At 39.8% G+C, this 13,926-nt stretch overlaps 1 protein-coding gene across 1 annotated transcript; it reads left to right on the top strand.

The window, feature by feature from the left end:
• The first annotated feature begins 1,090 nt into the window (after window positions 1–1,090).
• Window positions 1,091–13,357, top strand: cwf19l2 (CWF19 like cell cycle control factor 2). The gene is made up of 18 exons (XM_079481234.1): window positions 1,091–1,258; window positions 3,281–3,391; window positions 3,634–3,759; window positions 3,836–3,943; window positions 5,208–5,327; window positions 5,510–5,603; window positions 6,454–6,569; window positions 6,676–7,253; window positions 7,347–7,446; window positions 7,540–7,626; window positions 7,955–8,083; window positions 8,488–8,625; window positions 10,386–10,598; window positions 11,866–11,982; window positions 12,067–12,222; window positions 12,303–12,383; window positions 12,469–12,570; window positions 12,682–13,357. Exons 1-18 carry the CDS (start codon window positions 1,166–1,168, stop codon window positions 12,820–12,822), a joined length of 2,610 nt encoding a protein of 869 aa, XP_079337360.1. The 5' UTR covers window positions 1,091–1,165; the 3' UTR covers window positions 12,823–13,357.
• Window positions 13,358–13,926: the final 569 nt, after the last annotated feature.

Genomic DNA, 13,926 nt, shown 5'->3' with positions numbered 1-13,926 from the left:
TTGTGTAGTCTTGCTTTTGCATCCTGAAAAGTTTTGCATCATGTAACATTTTAATGTGCATATGTGTATAGCTGTGTATACCTTTGGATTTTAGATTTTTGGGCTACAGGTGTTCTGGATTGGAACAGGCAAAGTTGGCAGATGACACCACCTTGTTTTTAAGAGACGCCTCTCAAATTCCTTTAGAAGTTGAGCATTTTAAAGCTATTTTCTGTAGCCTCAGGGCTCAACTTAAATCTAAGTAAATGTGAGTTAATGGCTATTAAAGATTATGAGAACTCATGTATTTATAATATTCCAGTTAAATCAGAAACGACACACTTAGGAATTGTGATCACTAGAAAATCTATATGTTAGGTGTAGACGAAATTTCTAACCTGTTAAAGAAAAGGCCCAAAAAAGATTTAATATGTGGTTGCAAAGAAGACCTTACGCTGAGAAGCAGAATTCTGAAGGCATTTCAAGATTAACACATGCTGCTGTCTCATTGTACAATCTCGTAATGTTGTTCTTTGTTTATTAGAAGGCAATTGCATTATATAATAATGTAGCATATTCAAGTAGGCCTATGGCAGATGGCACAGAAACAAATATGAGAAAAATATCTACAATGAAGAAATATTAACTCATAGCGCTGTAACAATACAGTCTTTCAATTTCATTATTGTATTGCAAGATAGCAATTTCCATTCTCCATATATGTAATTTTACATCATCCCTACAAATTGCACTCATTACAGTAGATTTTATTTTCATGAAAGAAAATGTAGCTGTCCTTTAGAAATGCAAGTGCATGAGGATGGAACCGTTTTATTACTTATCAATTTTACCATTTGCATCTTCGATAATCATAATTTGAATGAATAAATATAAGAATTTGAAAAACCTCTCAAGAGAGACTAACTTCATTGAAGAATGGGGTTTATTATTCATATAAAAATGTTTTAAATGCGTTTTTGGTAAGAGCGAACTTCCTGTCACACTCCAACACAGTAGGTGGCGATAATGCGTTTGTGCTACACGGCAAAACAAAGAGAAAAAAAGAAGAACGGGATCTCTGAGCAGTCGTGCGCCCCCTGCAGGAAGACAAGCGAGTAACATCACGACACTTGCGGCCGCAGTACGGCAAAAGTTCACGACAGCGGAGCTCGTTTGCAGCAGCATCATGGCAGAGAATGGTATGAACTTTGAGAGCGTAAACAGCATTAAATCCAGAAAAGAGGCCAAGAGAGAAGCGAGAGAAGAAATACTACAGCGGGTAAAACAAACCATCACATTAAGAATACATATAATCTCGGGTTCAGTGAGAGGAAAACCAAACCTAGCTGAAAGAGCGCGTTCGGGTGCTGTTGACAATCATTCACATTCAACTCTGAATTATTTAACGTTACAGTTAGAAATATAACGTTATAGATTATTGATATAAATCAACTGTTTAATGGAGCGCATTGGTATTTAAATGCCGCATAAAAATGCTCAAATGTCGCTGGTAATGTGCTCACCTCTTGTATGGTGAATTATCTTTGTCACAAATGCTTTGGCAATGTAAGATGCATTGGGAAAATTGTTTGGTAAATTTGTTTTTATGTTACTCAATCATATTTAGTTACTATATTTTAACCAAAAACAGTTACTAGTTGACACAAGCTGTGTTATGAACCGTCACCCGAGCATATTTGACACCGCTGGGTGGCGCTGTTTGTGTTTGAGTCTGTGTCAATGAACGACGTCTAGATTTGTCTATACGTCTCTGTCTGTACTTCAGTGTTTTGGTCATGCGGGACACATTTGTTTGTTGATTTCTTTAATCTGTTGTTCATTTTGGCTTTGAAAACCTAAAAACGACAGGTGGATCTGACAACTTACCCTGTGTAGCGTGAGACAACAGGATCAGGGTGCATGAATGTACATTGTATATTTATGATGCTTTTATGTATTTTGTAGCTTTTAAGCTTTATTCTCTTTTGCAATTGAAATTACAATAGGCCGCTGCATGCTTCATATGTGTTCTGATGGAGACAGAAAGGACGTTGTTGCATGATTTATCCCTTTAGGAGCGTAAACATGGCTTTCCTCTGATAACACACAGGTCTCTTTCTGCCGTTTGATGTATTTTCTGCCCTGAACTAACTTCTCTGTTTTGCATTAGCTTGAGTTGTTTGTTCCGTTTCCTGTTTGTCAGGACATTAAAACTTTGATTCGTCCAGATCTCCGTGCGTTATCTCTTTAGCACCTGTGTTAGGTTTTCTCTGAGCACACATTTGTTTCAGGAAGGCTGTCAAACAGGACGTTATCGCTCCGGTACACGCACACACACACACACACACACACACACAACCCTGTACAGCTTAATCCTCATTTGGTTTCCAAAATCTCGGGAACAAGTGCTGTATAGTTGACCCTTTTCTAACATTGTGTATTTCCACTTACAAAGCTAGTCAAGGTTACATGCACAAATAAATCTAAATCTTTGCATACGATACTACAAAACTTCAGCCGCTATTAGATTATTAATGATAATCTTAATTCTAATTATTTTTTTATTTCGCCTTGTTGTGCAAGCACTGTCGAGCTTGTGCAGAGGCTGCAGCTTTTGCCAGAGGGGAACTGGAATCCCCTTGTTAGGCCTGGTTTCCCTTTGGTTTTTTTCCTCCTCCAATGGAGTTTTGGGTTCCTCGCCACCGCTTGAATACTGTTTGCCTGGCCGGGGGGGCTGCTAGAATTTTACACTGCATATAGGAATTAATAGCCTGTCTGTTATTTGACCTGTGTTTTGACTTGCATAATCTTATATGTTTTGCTTATAGTCAATATTTTCTTGTACAGCTGCTTTGTAACAATGAAAATTGTAAAACGCGCTGTATAAATAAAGCTGAGTTGACTTGACTTGATATTTAGTCAGTGGTCTGATAAGGATAATGTCTGAAAGTTTGAGTACAATTTATCATTCTTTTCTGTAATTTATATATACTTTTATCATCAGATATGGTTAGAAATGTTTCTTGCGTACATTTGATGTACATTCTTGTGATGTACACAGAATGTACATCACAATTATACACGAAATGGTCAATATATCAGTTCACTTTATACATTCAATCTTCACAATACACCGTACAATCTATGAAGTTCCATGTTACACATTACTTTCACACAAAAGACAATAAAGTTTGCATTAAAAAATGTATGTTTACACTATATACAGGATCCTGCCGTGCTGTCCGGTTCGTTTATGATAAACCCCCTTTTAACAAATGTCTGTGTCGTTTTTTTCCCGAAGGCTAAACAGAAGTATGAGGATGAGGAGAGGAGACGGGCTGAGAGGAAGGCCAGGGGTGAAGACACGTGGATGCTGCCAGAGGTCGACAACCGACTACAGCAGATAGAACAGGTCAGAGGTCAAACTGTGACCCGTGCATTTAAATGCTATGGACGACATAAGAAATGCCTGCTTTTATATGTTCCTGAATGTTTGTTAAATCTTTTTCATAATCTCTCATGAAAATGTACTGCTGCTGTTACAGTTGTTTTAGGTTAAAACATGAAGCTAAAGGCACAGCCTTTAGCGTTTATGCTAAAGAACGAATTATGTATTCGAACGTGTATAAATATATCATGTCATGTCTTACACAGGAGCATTCAGCGAAAAACAAGAAAAAGAAAAAAGAAAAGAAAGCCAAAAAGAGTAAGAAAGAAATGAAAAAGAAGGTCAAGAAAGAGAAAAGGGAACAGGAAGATGGATCTTCAGACAGTTCTCAGGTATGCGTCTGTTTCTGGTGTGTGTGTCTCTGTGAGAGCATCTGTGTTTTACTCTGTTAATCTTGATCGTTTTTAGGACTCTGAGGAAGAGTGGGTGGAAGGTTCGACTCAGTCAGTGGGAGGCGAGAAACCATGGAAGGTGGAACAGGAGTCCACACCCACTAGCTCAGCCAGTACGAACCAAGTAAGATGCAAAGGCGCTACTGTAGCTGTGTGTGCTTATATCATCAGATGTGTGGCCCTGTAGAGAGAAAGATCTTCCCAATGTTATCCTAATGATTTGAGCGTACATCAACATAGCAGCTATCCAGTTTCACAGAGAGAGAGAGAGAGAGAGAGAGAGAGAGAGAGAGAGAGAGAGAGAGAAAGAGGGGGAGATGTCCAGTATATTTACACTTTTTGCTTTTGTAAATCTTTGTTTAAACTATAGTTTATTTCTGTTTTCATTTATTTACATATATTATAAACCGCTTTAAGTTGTACTACATATATCACACTTTATTTAATTCTATTTAATTGTATTACTATAATTATCTTTCTTTTCGTTTGCTTACATACAGCCCAGCTTTGGCAATACGAATGTACATTTTGTCATGCCAATAAAGTACACTTAAATTGATGTTGAAATTGAGAGAGAGAAAGGGTGATTGTTGTCTTGCACACTAAAGTCACTTTTGGAAAATCATGTTATTACACCCATGTGGAGAGCTCTATCCCCTTGTCTTCATCCCTCTCTCTGAGTCTTAAAGGGACAGTACAACCTTAAAATAATTCTGTCGTCACTTCAAGAGAAAATGAGAGCACTCCTTTAAAAAAAATGTAATCATGTTTTTTTACTATTGTGCATTATTTTATTGTTTATTTTTATTACAACTAATATCAAGCAAACTGTCATCGGTTTGATTTGAGCAATACTAACAAATAAAATACAGCTATCTAACACAATAAAACATGATCAAAATCATGAGTTATCTCATTTTGGAACCAAACACTTCATTTATCCCCCTCGATTCATTCAAAACCTGTGTATGACTCTTCAGTGGAACCCAAAAGAAGATATTTTGAGAAATGTCTCAGTGGTTTTGTATCTATACAATGGAGGTAAGTGGAGTTCAGTGTTGTTTGGTAATCAATATTCTTCAAAATATCTTCTTTTGTGTTCTACAGAAGAAAGTCAGACGGGTTTAAAATGACCTGATGGCGTGTAAATTATGAATTTGTATATATTTCAGTGAACTGTTCCTTTAAAAGCTGTTCGCACGGAGTAATTTGTTTCTCTGGGTTATGCAGTGTGTGTTTATCGACATGCAGTGAACTTGTTGCATTTATACATTTAATCTTGCGACTTTCCTGTCCAGAATGTTGAGAAGTGTACTTCAAGCTTAGAGCAGTTTCCTCTCGTACACTCTATTGTTTATCACAACTGATGTCTGTTGAAACTTTCCCAGAGAGACGATTGGATGACATTTGACTTCCTGGCTATGAAGACGACCTCTGTGGCGGAGAGACGTGCTCAGAAAGAGGCAGAGAAAGAGGTGGAAAGACAGAAAGCACAGGCCATCGAACAGGTGTGTGTCTGTCTAAAAACTTGTGATCTCAAGGCATTGAGCACACCAGAGCTTTTGGAGTGACTTTGGCTTCAGTGAAAACTCAGTTCAGCTGTCTCGTATATCTATTTAGTTTGTTGAAAAGATGTGTTTGTTCGCTCTCTCTCTCTGTCTCTCGCTCTCTCTCTCTCTCTCTCTCTCAGGCTGGTCTACACAGGTTAGAGTTGAACCCGTATTGGAAGGATGGAGGAAGTGGTCTGCCCCCTGGGGACGCTGCTGGTACTGCGGTTAAGAAAGGTAAACATGAAGCAGGTGTGCCCCGCTCAGACTGTGAGATGTTGTTGTTGTTGTGTTTTCAGCAGCTGCACACAGCACCGTCTCTGTTAGATCTCACACAGCAATGACCTTTGACTTGACATTATTTCACACGACAACATCAACATGGGTCATGAAAAGCCTTTGGCTCAGTTCCAACGCACAAGAACAGAGCTCTTATAACGTGATGTTTGTTTAATCTTGTCAGTTGAGCTGCTAACACGTGACCTGCACCAACATATTATGTTGTAATGTTTTGTGTTTGTTTTATATTGTGCTTTTGCTGTTTTTAATAAGTTCTCTCCTATTCTGATTCTATTTAGGGCCCAAGCCACTAGGGGCGCAGGGCCCTATTGTTGTCATTTCCTTTTTTGTTAAAGGAGTAGTTCACTTCAAACTAAATTCTGTCATCATTTACTAAGCTTCTTGTCATTTTAAACCTACATGACTTTCTTCTGCAAAACACAAGAAGATGAAAATGTTGGCCTTAATGTATGGACACAAAACCAGTGCAAGGGACCAACGGTTTTCTGTTCCCATCATTCTTCAAAATATCTTATGTTGTGTCATACAGGTTTGAAATAAAGGTGAATGAATTATCACTTTATTTTCTTCTTTTTTTGACAGATCTCTTCGATATTTGTATAGAAGGTTCAGTTAAATCTCGAATGTTATCAAGTCTAAAATGAAACAGCGGATATTATTTGTTAATATTAACTGGTAATGCATTCCATGGAATTCAAATATGTTGTGAAATTTTAAGCTGACAGTGTGACATGTCAAGTGAAAAATATTCAGTTCACAGATGTTTTCTAAAGATTCTCTTTCTCAGCTGGAGTGGTGAATGATGGAGGGGTGAGCTGGCTCCGGAAGTCCTATCAGAGGATGAAAGAGCAGGCCGAACGGGAAAGGCGCAGTGTTGAGAGCGTGGTGGCAGAGAGATATGGGGTGAACACATACGCACACACAGGATTACTGCTGGATTTTATAACTACATTTTGTTCTCAGTCCAGTGAGGATTTATTTGCACCAAAACAGTGTGTTTGTGTTGTAGTCCATGGAAGAGTTTCAGAAGAGACTGGATGAAGCTGAAGAAGCAGCTTACGGAGACAGACGAGAAGAGACGAGAGACCGACACGAGGGCCGAGAGAGATGGAGAAGAGACAATCGAGATGATGGCAGAGAGAGATGGAGGAGAGGTGACCGGGAGGAGAGATGGAGAGAGAGATCTCCACCAACTGAGAGAGACAGAGACAGCAGCAGAGATGATCGAGAGCAAAAGAGAGAGAGAGATGACGGGAAGCGGGGCGATCGAGATCCCCAGTCTGTAAAACGCATCTCTCACTCTGAGCCCTCTGCCTCTCTCTCCAGCCTCAGGAGCAAGTTCCTCAAACCCTCAGACAATGATGAGGACATGAGCGTAGGGGCGGGGTTAAAGAGGGGAGGAGCGACAAGCTCAAGGTCCAGTCAGAGTGCAGGATTCAGGAAACCTGTGGATGATGATGGTAGTGGTGTTGTGGCAGCCTGGAGCAAGAGCAACGCTGTGCCGGGGAAAACGGCATCACAGAAACACACAGACAAGAGCGCCGCCCTGCTGGAGGAGAGTAAAACAAGGACAGCAGCAGAGAGCAGGTCAGAATAATCACATGCTACTGTGTACAAATCACTGGTGTACAAAAATAGCAAAGAAACACTAAACCTGACTGGGTGTGTTTATTTTTTCAGTTCAGAGAGTGAGGAAGAGGAGGAAGAAGTGATCTTGACTGAAGAAGAGATGAATAAACTTGGAGCCAAACTGGTCAAGGCAGAAATCATGGGTAACACGGTGAGGTCAATGAGACATGCCACCAGCACGACACACACGTGCTCAAATAGTCCGAGGACACCTTATGGACTGTTTTGGGGTGTTTCATTTCAGGCCCTGGTTGAAAAACTTAAGGCTCAGATGGACGCTGCCCGTCGAGCAAAGGAGAGCAGAGCTCAAAGGAAAGCGCGGACGGAACAGGTAACAAATAAAATAAAATAAACGTGAGCTTATTTTTCTAGTCTACATTTCTACACACCCTCATCACATGACTCGTTCTCGGTGGAACACAAAAGAAGATATTTTGAGAAATCTCTCAGAAGAATGATAGTCATACAGGTTTGACACGACATGAGGGCGAGTAAATGATTTAAATGTTTGTGTAAACTATCCCTTTAAGACTTTCATCTAGATCATTCATCCCGAGGTAGTAAAGGAACCATCTAGCAACTCACTAACAACCTGTCAAAATAAGGAACAATATATTTGTCTCACATGTTATAGTTGATTGTTAACTTCCTGTTTTCAGGTGTCTTCTCAGCCAGACGCAGAAAAAGAAGTGGTGCTGTTCAGAACCGACCAATCAGGACGAGCGTGGCCGGTCAACGCCCCCACGCAACCTCAGGAGCCGAGAGGAGGACGAAGAAAGAAAAAAGCTGTGAGGGTCACACACAGACATTCATAGATGTTTTGTTTGATTGAAGCACTTTGTGAATTTTAGATAATAATTCCTATTGTAGTACTTTTATAGCCTGGCGTGAAATTAACTTCCCGTCTGTTTTATTATAATATAATAATTTATTTTATATTTCCTTTATATTAATATTAATATTTTTTGTTCATATTTGTTGTGTTAAATTAGCTTAAAACTACTTTGGTCTACTGGAAGTTTGGGCCACATGTTGTTGCCGCTGAAACCGTCTTATTATTTAAGAGCCTGGCCCTTTAAATAACCTCAATGAAGTTACCCAATGTTTCTGTGTAACTTCCTATATATAAAAATTTTTGCGTCACAAGCTCTACAGCTGAAAGTGGTTTTAGCAGTCGTGTTTGTGTGTTTAGATCGAAACGCATCAGGACGGCGATCGGGTGCGTTATTTTGAAGATGATGACGGTATGGATCTGCGCGAGATGGTCAGACGGGAGAAGATGAGCACTGCTGAAGATCAGAACGCTCTGTACTCGAGGATGGCCGGGAAGGTGAGGGCCGGTCCCCGTACACACCACATCACACACCGAACCTTGATGATTGACAGCGGTTATGCTGCTACTCGGATGTACATTTACATATGGATGTCTTTACATATGGATGTCTTAAAGGTACAGTTGCAAGATCAGCCTGGTCGCGGGAAACTACATTGCGACTGTTTTTATGGCGACTTAGTGTACAGGAACTTACAGATCTGTATAAGAATGTGGGTTCCTTAAATGTCAGAAGAAGCCCTGCTCCCTGAACCACAGAGACACATGAACAGCCTGCAGGGCTCTATTTTTTCACTTTGTTTCTTTCATTGTAAGACAGACGGGCAGCAACAGATGGTCGTCGTGAGACTGCAGCGTTTGTGTCATCAATCTCTCAAACTCTCGCTCTTTTTCTCTCTCGCTCTTCATCTCTGGCTACAGTGATGGTTTTTCTTTGGTGTTTTTCTAGTTAAAACAGAGCAGGGCTGCTAAAGTCTAAACTCAGACGTCACGGTTGCCATAGAGATGAGAAATAAAAGTGACAAACATTTACACGTCTTGGGTTTTCTCTCGCTCGCTCGCTCGTTCTTTCTCACTCACTCTGTCTCTCTGCCAGGTTACCATGGCCTAGCAGTTAAAAATGTAATTTATTTATTTGACCAATTTCACCAACTGCAGACAAGACTGTGTGTGTGTTTATTCACGTGTATGTATTGAGATTACTATATTGCATATTTGAACATTACAAAGGCTCTGTATTGGCCAATCAGCATCCAGGACCACAAGGCTATGCGTTTTTATAATATGTGTTAAATGTCATGTACAGTCGTCAGAAGACGTGTGCCGATGTTCACACACATCGATCTGGATCTGTCCAGTTTGGTTTTCCACTGAATTGTGTAACCAGCCGTGTCGAAAATAAATCTAGAATTTAGAGCACGTTGTGATTTAGGTCAAACTCTCAAGTACTCTCACAGTCTCTCTCTGTTTCTCGCTCGCTCAGCTTCTCTCCATCTGTCAATCAAACATGCCAGCGTGAGGAGACACACCTCCCACACAGATCACCCGTTGCTACGGATACATTGCTGCTTTGTCCGCGGTGGAACCGCTCTCACGCGGCTAAATGTCTCTCGCTATTTGTGTGAGTGTGTTTCTGAAGAAACGAAGACACACAAGCGCGCTTTCTGTTCGCGTAATCCCTGCGGCCTGGTCCCATCTGCTACTGTTTTCTGGATTCAGATAATGACCGGCAGTTATCGGCATTAAAACTGCACCTGACCCCTGTCAGATCACCTGACCCCCGCCAACCAATCGTAACGCAGCCAGGCCTGGACCCCTGTGATCTCACAAGTAGAATCATCTGACCCCTGCCACCCATTCGGTTTTCAGTATATTAGAAGAAGTACGTCTGAGGTGCCCACTACCCCGATGATGTACTGTATATTTCCACTGCATACTTTTTGGAGTAATGTTGAACCCACGGTTCAAGAGAAAGAGATTATGATGCGAGCATTTATCAGTCCATAACCGTCTTGAGCACATTACTTACTTATCCGCTAGTGAAGTATGTGAATTTGGATTAAGGCCGCGAGTTATACGACTCGTAAAAAATTTCTCATTCCTCTCTTCACCTCAAGGGCTTTAAATCCCGATACATTCGTGCCAAGGAACAGACATTGAGGATGAAGTGTGCTTTTACTGATAACGTCATTTGTTTCTCTCTAGAAAAAAAATGTGTTTGTTTGTAATGTGCTCTCTGTGTATTTTGTATGTCACAGATGATGGGAAAGACGGACAGTGATAACTACACGCTGGATGACATGTTTGTGTCGAGTGCGGCTCAGAAAGAGCGCGCGGGTCGAGACGAGGAGAGACAGAGGAATAAAGCCGTGCAGGAGACGCGCCGCTTAGCCGGGCGCATGGAGAAATGCCCGCACTGTTTCGACAACCCCGAACTGCCCAAACATCTCATTCTTGCAGTTGGAGCCAAGGCATTATATTTGATTTCGTATACGTTGCACTGAAGTCTGGCATGGTCTTCATTTACTCACCCTCAAGATGTTCCAAACCTTTTTTCCAATTTCTTTGTTCTGCTCAACATAAAGAAAGATATTTGGAAGAATGGCAGTGACCAAACTGCTCTCATCTCCCATTTACTCTTGTGGTATTTATTTTCCCTACAATGGGAGTGAATGGGAGATGAGATGTGTTTGGTTACTGGCATTCTTACAAATATCTTCGGTTGTGTTCATCAGAACAAAGACATTTATACAGATTTGGTAAAACCTGGGGGTGAGTAAATGATGACGGAGTTAAATTTTATGGGTGAAGTGTCCGTTTAAACGCACAGAAGGAAGTGTTACCGTGAATTAATATAGACCAAAGAATAACGCCTCCATACTTTAAATCTGCAATCCACAAGTTTGCTGGTTAATAATAAACTGGTGAAAACATGAGTTATTGAGCAAGTGCATTAAACATCAGTGTTCAAAACTGTGTTTCCGTACGCTGGAAAGAGAGGTAGCTTAAAAATAATAAAGGTAAGCTCATAATCATGTAGAGCATTATTAGAACTTGTAAAATGGTAAATTTGGCTTTAATGTCATTTGACTGCAACTCATGCAAAGAGAAGTATGAAAAGAAACCTGTAGCTTTTAAACAGAGATGACAATAGAGTGGCAATAGTTCAGCTTTCAGCTATAATAAAACAAAACTCTTATTGCAGTAAAACACTATTTAAAAGAATTAATTAAACCCTTTTTATGAATGTGTTTATATTAAATTATGCATAAAGTATAGTATATTTCCTAGTCATAAAATATGCAGTGCTGCAGTTTACAATTTAAAAAATATTTTTTCGAATTGATAAATATTTTGAACAAACTATTATTGTTATATTTAATATTCATTATTTTATATGTTCAGTTTTCATTTTAAATTTAGTTGAATGTTTTGTCATTTTGTTCTTTATTTGTTGTATTGCTATTAAAGGTTATTTCTAGTTTTGTTTTTGTTTATTTTCAGTTCATAATTTTGATGCGTTAGCTTATTTTTAAACAATACTAACATTTCTAATTGCTCTTTTGAATGGAAAAAAGACTTATCTCTCCGCTCATCTGTCACACACTTGTGTTAAGAGGATTTTCGGGCATTCTCAGTTTGACCCTGTGTGTTTTGGATGACAGCAGACGATCTGTCCTCTTTAATACGTGAGCTGACCGTTGCTCTCATCTCTGATGTGTGTGTTTTCTCTGGCAGGTGTACTTGTGTCTGCCAAACGGTGTGTCGCTGACTGAAGGTCACTGTCTGATCGTCCCTGTCCAACATCACACAGCGGCCACAGGCCTGGATGAGGACATATGGAATGAAATACAGGTACGCACACGGCATGCATGTTTGATCTGTGAGACATTTTTCTTCATATGATTGTTGTATAATAATTCTGTCTGAAACTCACAGACGTTCCGTCGTGCTCTAGTCCGGATGTTTGAGGCTCAGGATCTGGACTGTGTGTTTTTGGAGACTCACATGAACCTTAAGAGACATTTTCACATGGTGTACGAGTGTGTGCCGCTCCCCAAAGAGCTCGGAGACATGGCGCCTATTTATTTTAAGGTAACGCTCTACGATCAAACTTTCACAATGTCAACTTGAGTTTCAACGCACGCTCATCTGTGTTCTGTTTGGGCGTTCAGAAAGCCATCATGGAGTCAGATGAGGAGTGGGCCATGAATAAGAAGGTTGTGGATCTCTCATCTAAAGACATCAGACGAGCCGTGAGTGTTTCTATTGGTTTTTGTTTTCGATGATTTCTCTCTGTCAGAATGCGCTGTATTGAGTGAGTTCTCCTTGTTTCTGCAGGTTCCACGAGGGCTGCCGTACTTCTCCGTGGACTTTGGTTTGCAGGGCGGATTTGCTCACGTCATCGAGAACGAGCAGAAGTTTCCACACTATTTTGGCAAAGTGAGTCTTTCATACATGTGGTACAAAGACGGTAAAGAGTTGACACGTTGTCCTCCTGTCTAATAAAGCGCCTTAAAGCTTGACCAAAATGACTGGAATTGTATCCTTCAGGAAATCTTGGGTGGAATGCTTGACCTTGAACCCAGACGATGGCGGAAACAGATACGTGAGAATTTTGACGACCAGCGGAAGAAGGTCCTTGCGTTCGCTCAGTGGTGGAAACCCTTCGACTGTACGAAGACCGACGGCTAGCCAATCAGATGCAAGCACTTCCTTCGGAGCTCTGATTAAATACGCTGTTAGGTTATCCAGACGTTCTCATTTCTTAGTGTTTTTCTCAGCATCTCATAAAGACTTCGCAACAACACTTATAACGGCTGAGTGTCACAGCAAAGTTCATCTGTTTTATTCCTATTTTGTACCTTGCTTCTGAATGAGAAGCATCTGGACACACATAGAAATGTACAAAATGACATTTATTGCAGGTACGAGTGTTTATCTGCTTGAGACAAAACTGGAAGTGTGGAGCTGTTGAAGTCTTGAGTTTTTTAAGATGTGGCATAAGGCTTTTTACGGACCGGTGACAAACACATTCATTTTTATACCTCGTGTCTACGGTTTTCTCTGATATATGTGTGTAAAGTTCATCCCTGCTTTTGTTAATCTGTGTTTTCAAGAGCATTCAAATCTGAATAAAATGACAAAAAAAATTGTTAAATTGCACAATTGTTCTCTAGATTTATAAATCTAATGTTGATCATTTCGCACACTCATTGTGAATTTGGCTAAAATAAGTTCAGGTAAGCAGTTTTTATTGTTGAAGATCAGGATGTTAACTATTCATCAATGATCTATTATTTGTTTATTATAATGTAAGCTTATACATTTTTGACTAAACACCTCAAACACAAATGCATATGTTAATTGATATTATGATATTTGTTAGAGAATTCATTTTTTTTTAAATGGACGTCCCAAGTTCAAAAATATGATGCTGGTCACATTACCATTTCCCACAAATTAATTTCAGTTTTTCTGGCTTTTTAAGAAGATACAATTACACTTAAAATGATTCGTGATGTAAAACTAATTTTGAATCGCATTATTAAGATTCAGCACATCACAGTACAACAAGCATCTTGTGTCTCATTAGAAGGAGAATATGTTGTCAACTTACTATCAGGGTATCGGTTTAATATCCAGAGCAGTTTTGATATAGCCTACTTAGCATCAAAAAGCCATATTTATCACTGCATTTATATTATGATGCTTAAAAGATTCCTTGGTGCATGAACTGTTCAGAGATTTGTCTTTGTCATGTTTTCAGGTTGAGAAACTCTGCATGCCGTTTGCTTG

The sequence above is a fragment of the Barbatula barbatula genome (genome assembly GCF_947034865.1).
Source record: "Barbatula barbatula genome assembly, chromosome: 19".
Classification (NCBI taxonomy): domain Eukaryota; kingdom Metazoa; phylum Chordata; class Actinopteri; order Cypriniformes; family Nemacheilidae; genus Barbatula; species Barbatula barbatula.
This window is presented reverse-complemented; position numbering and strand designations above follow the sequence as displayed.

What these genes read in the sequence shown, in the direction of transcription:
- cwf19l2 (XM_079481234.1), top strand. Translation starts at nt 1,166, where the DNA reads ATGGCAGAGAATGGTATGAACTTTGAGAGCGTAAACAGCATTAAATCC. An exon ending in GGAAAGCGCGGACGGAACAG is followed by an intron (nt 7,627 to 7,954) that starts GTAACAAATAAA and finishes TCCTGTTTTCAG; the next exon opens with GTGTCTTCTCAGCCAGACGC. An exon ending in TGGCGCCTATTTATTTTAAG is followed by an intron (nt 12,223 to 12,302) that starts GTAACGCTCTAC and finishes TTGGGCGTTCAG; the next exon opens with AAAGCCATCATGGAGTCAGA.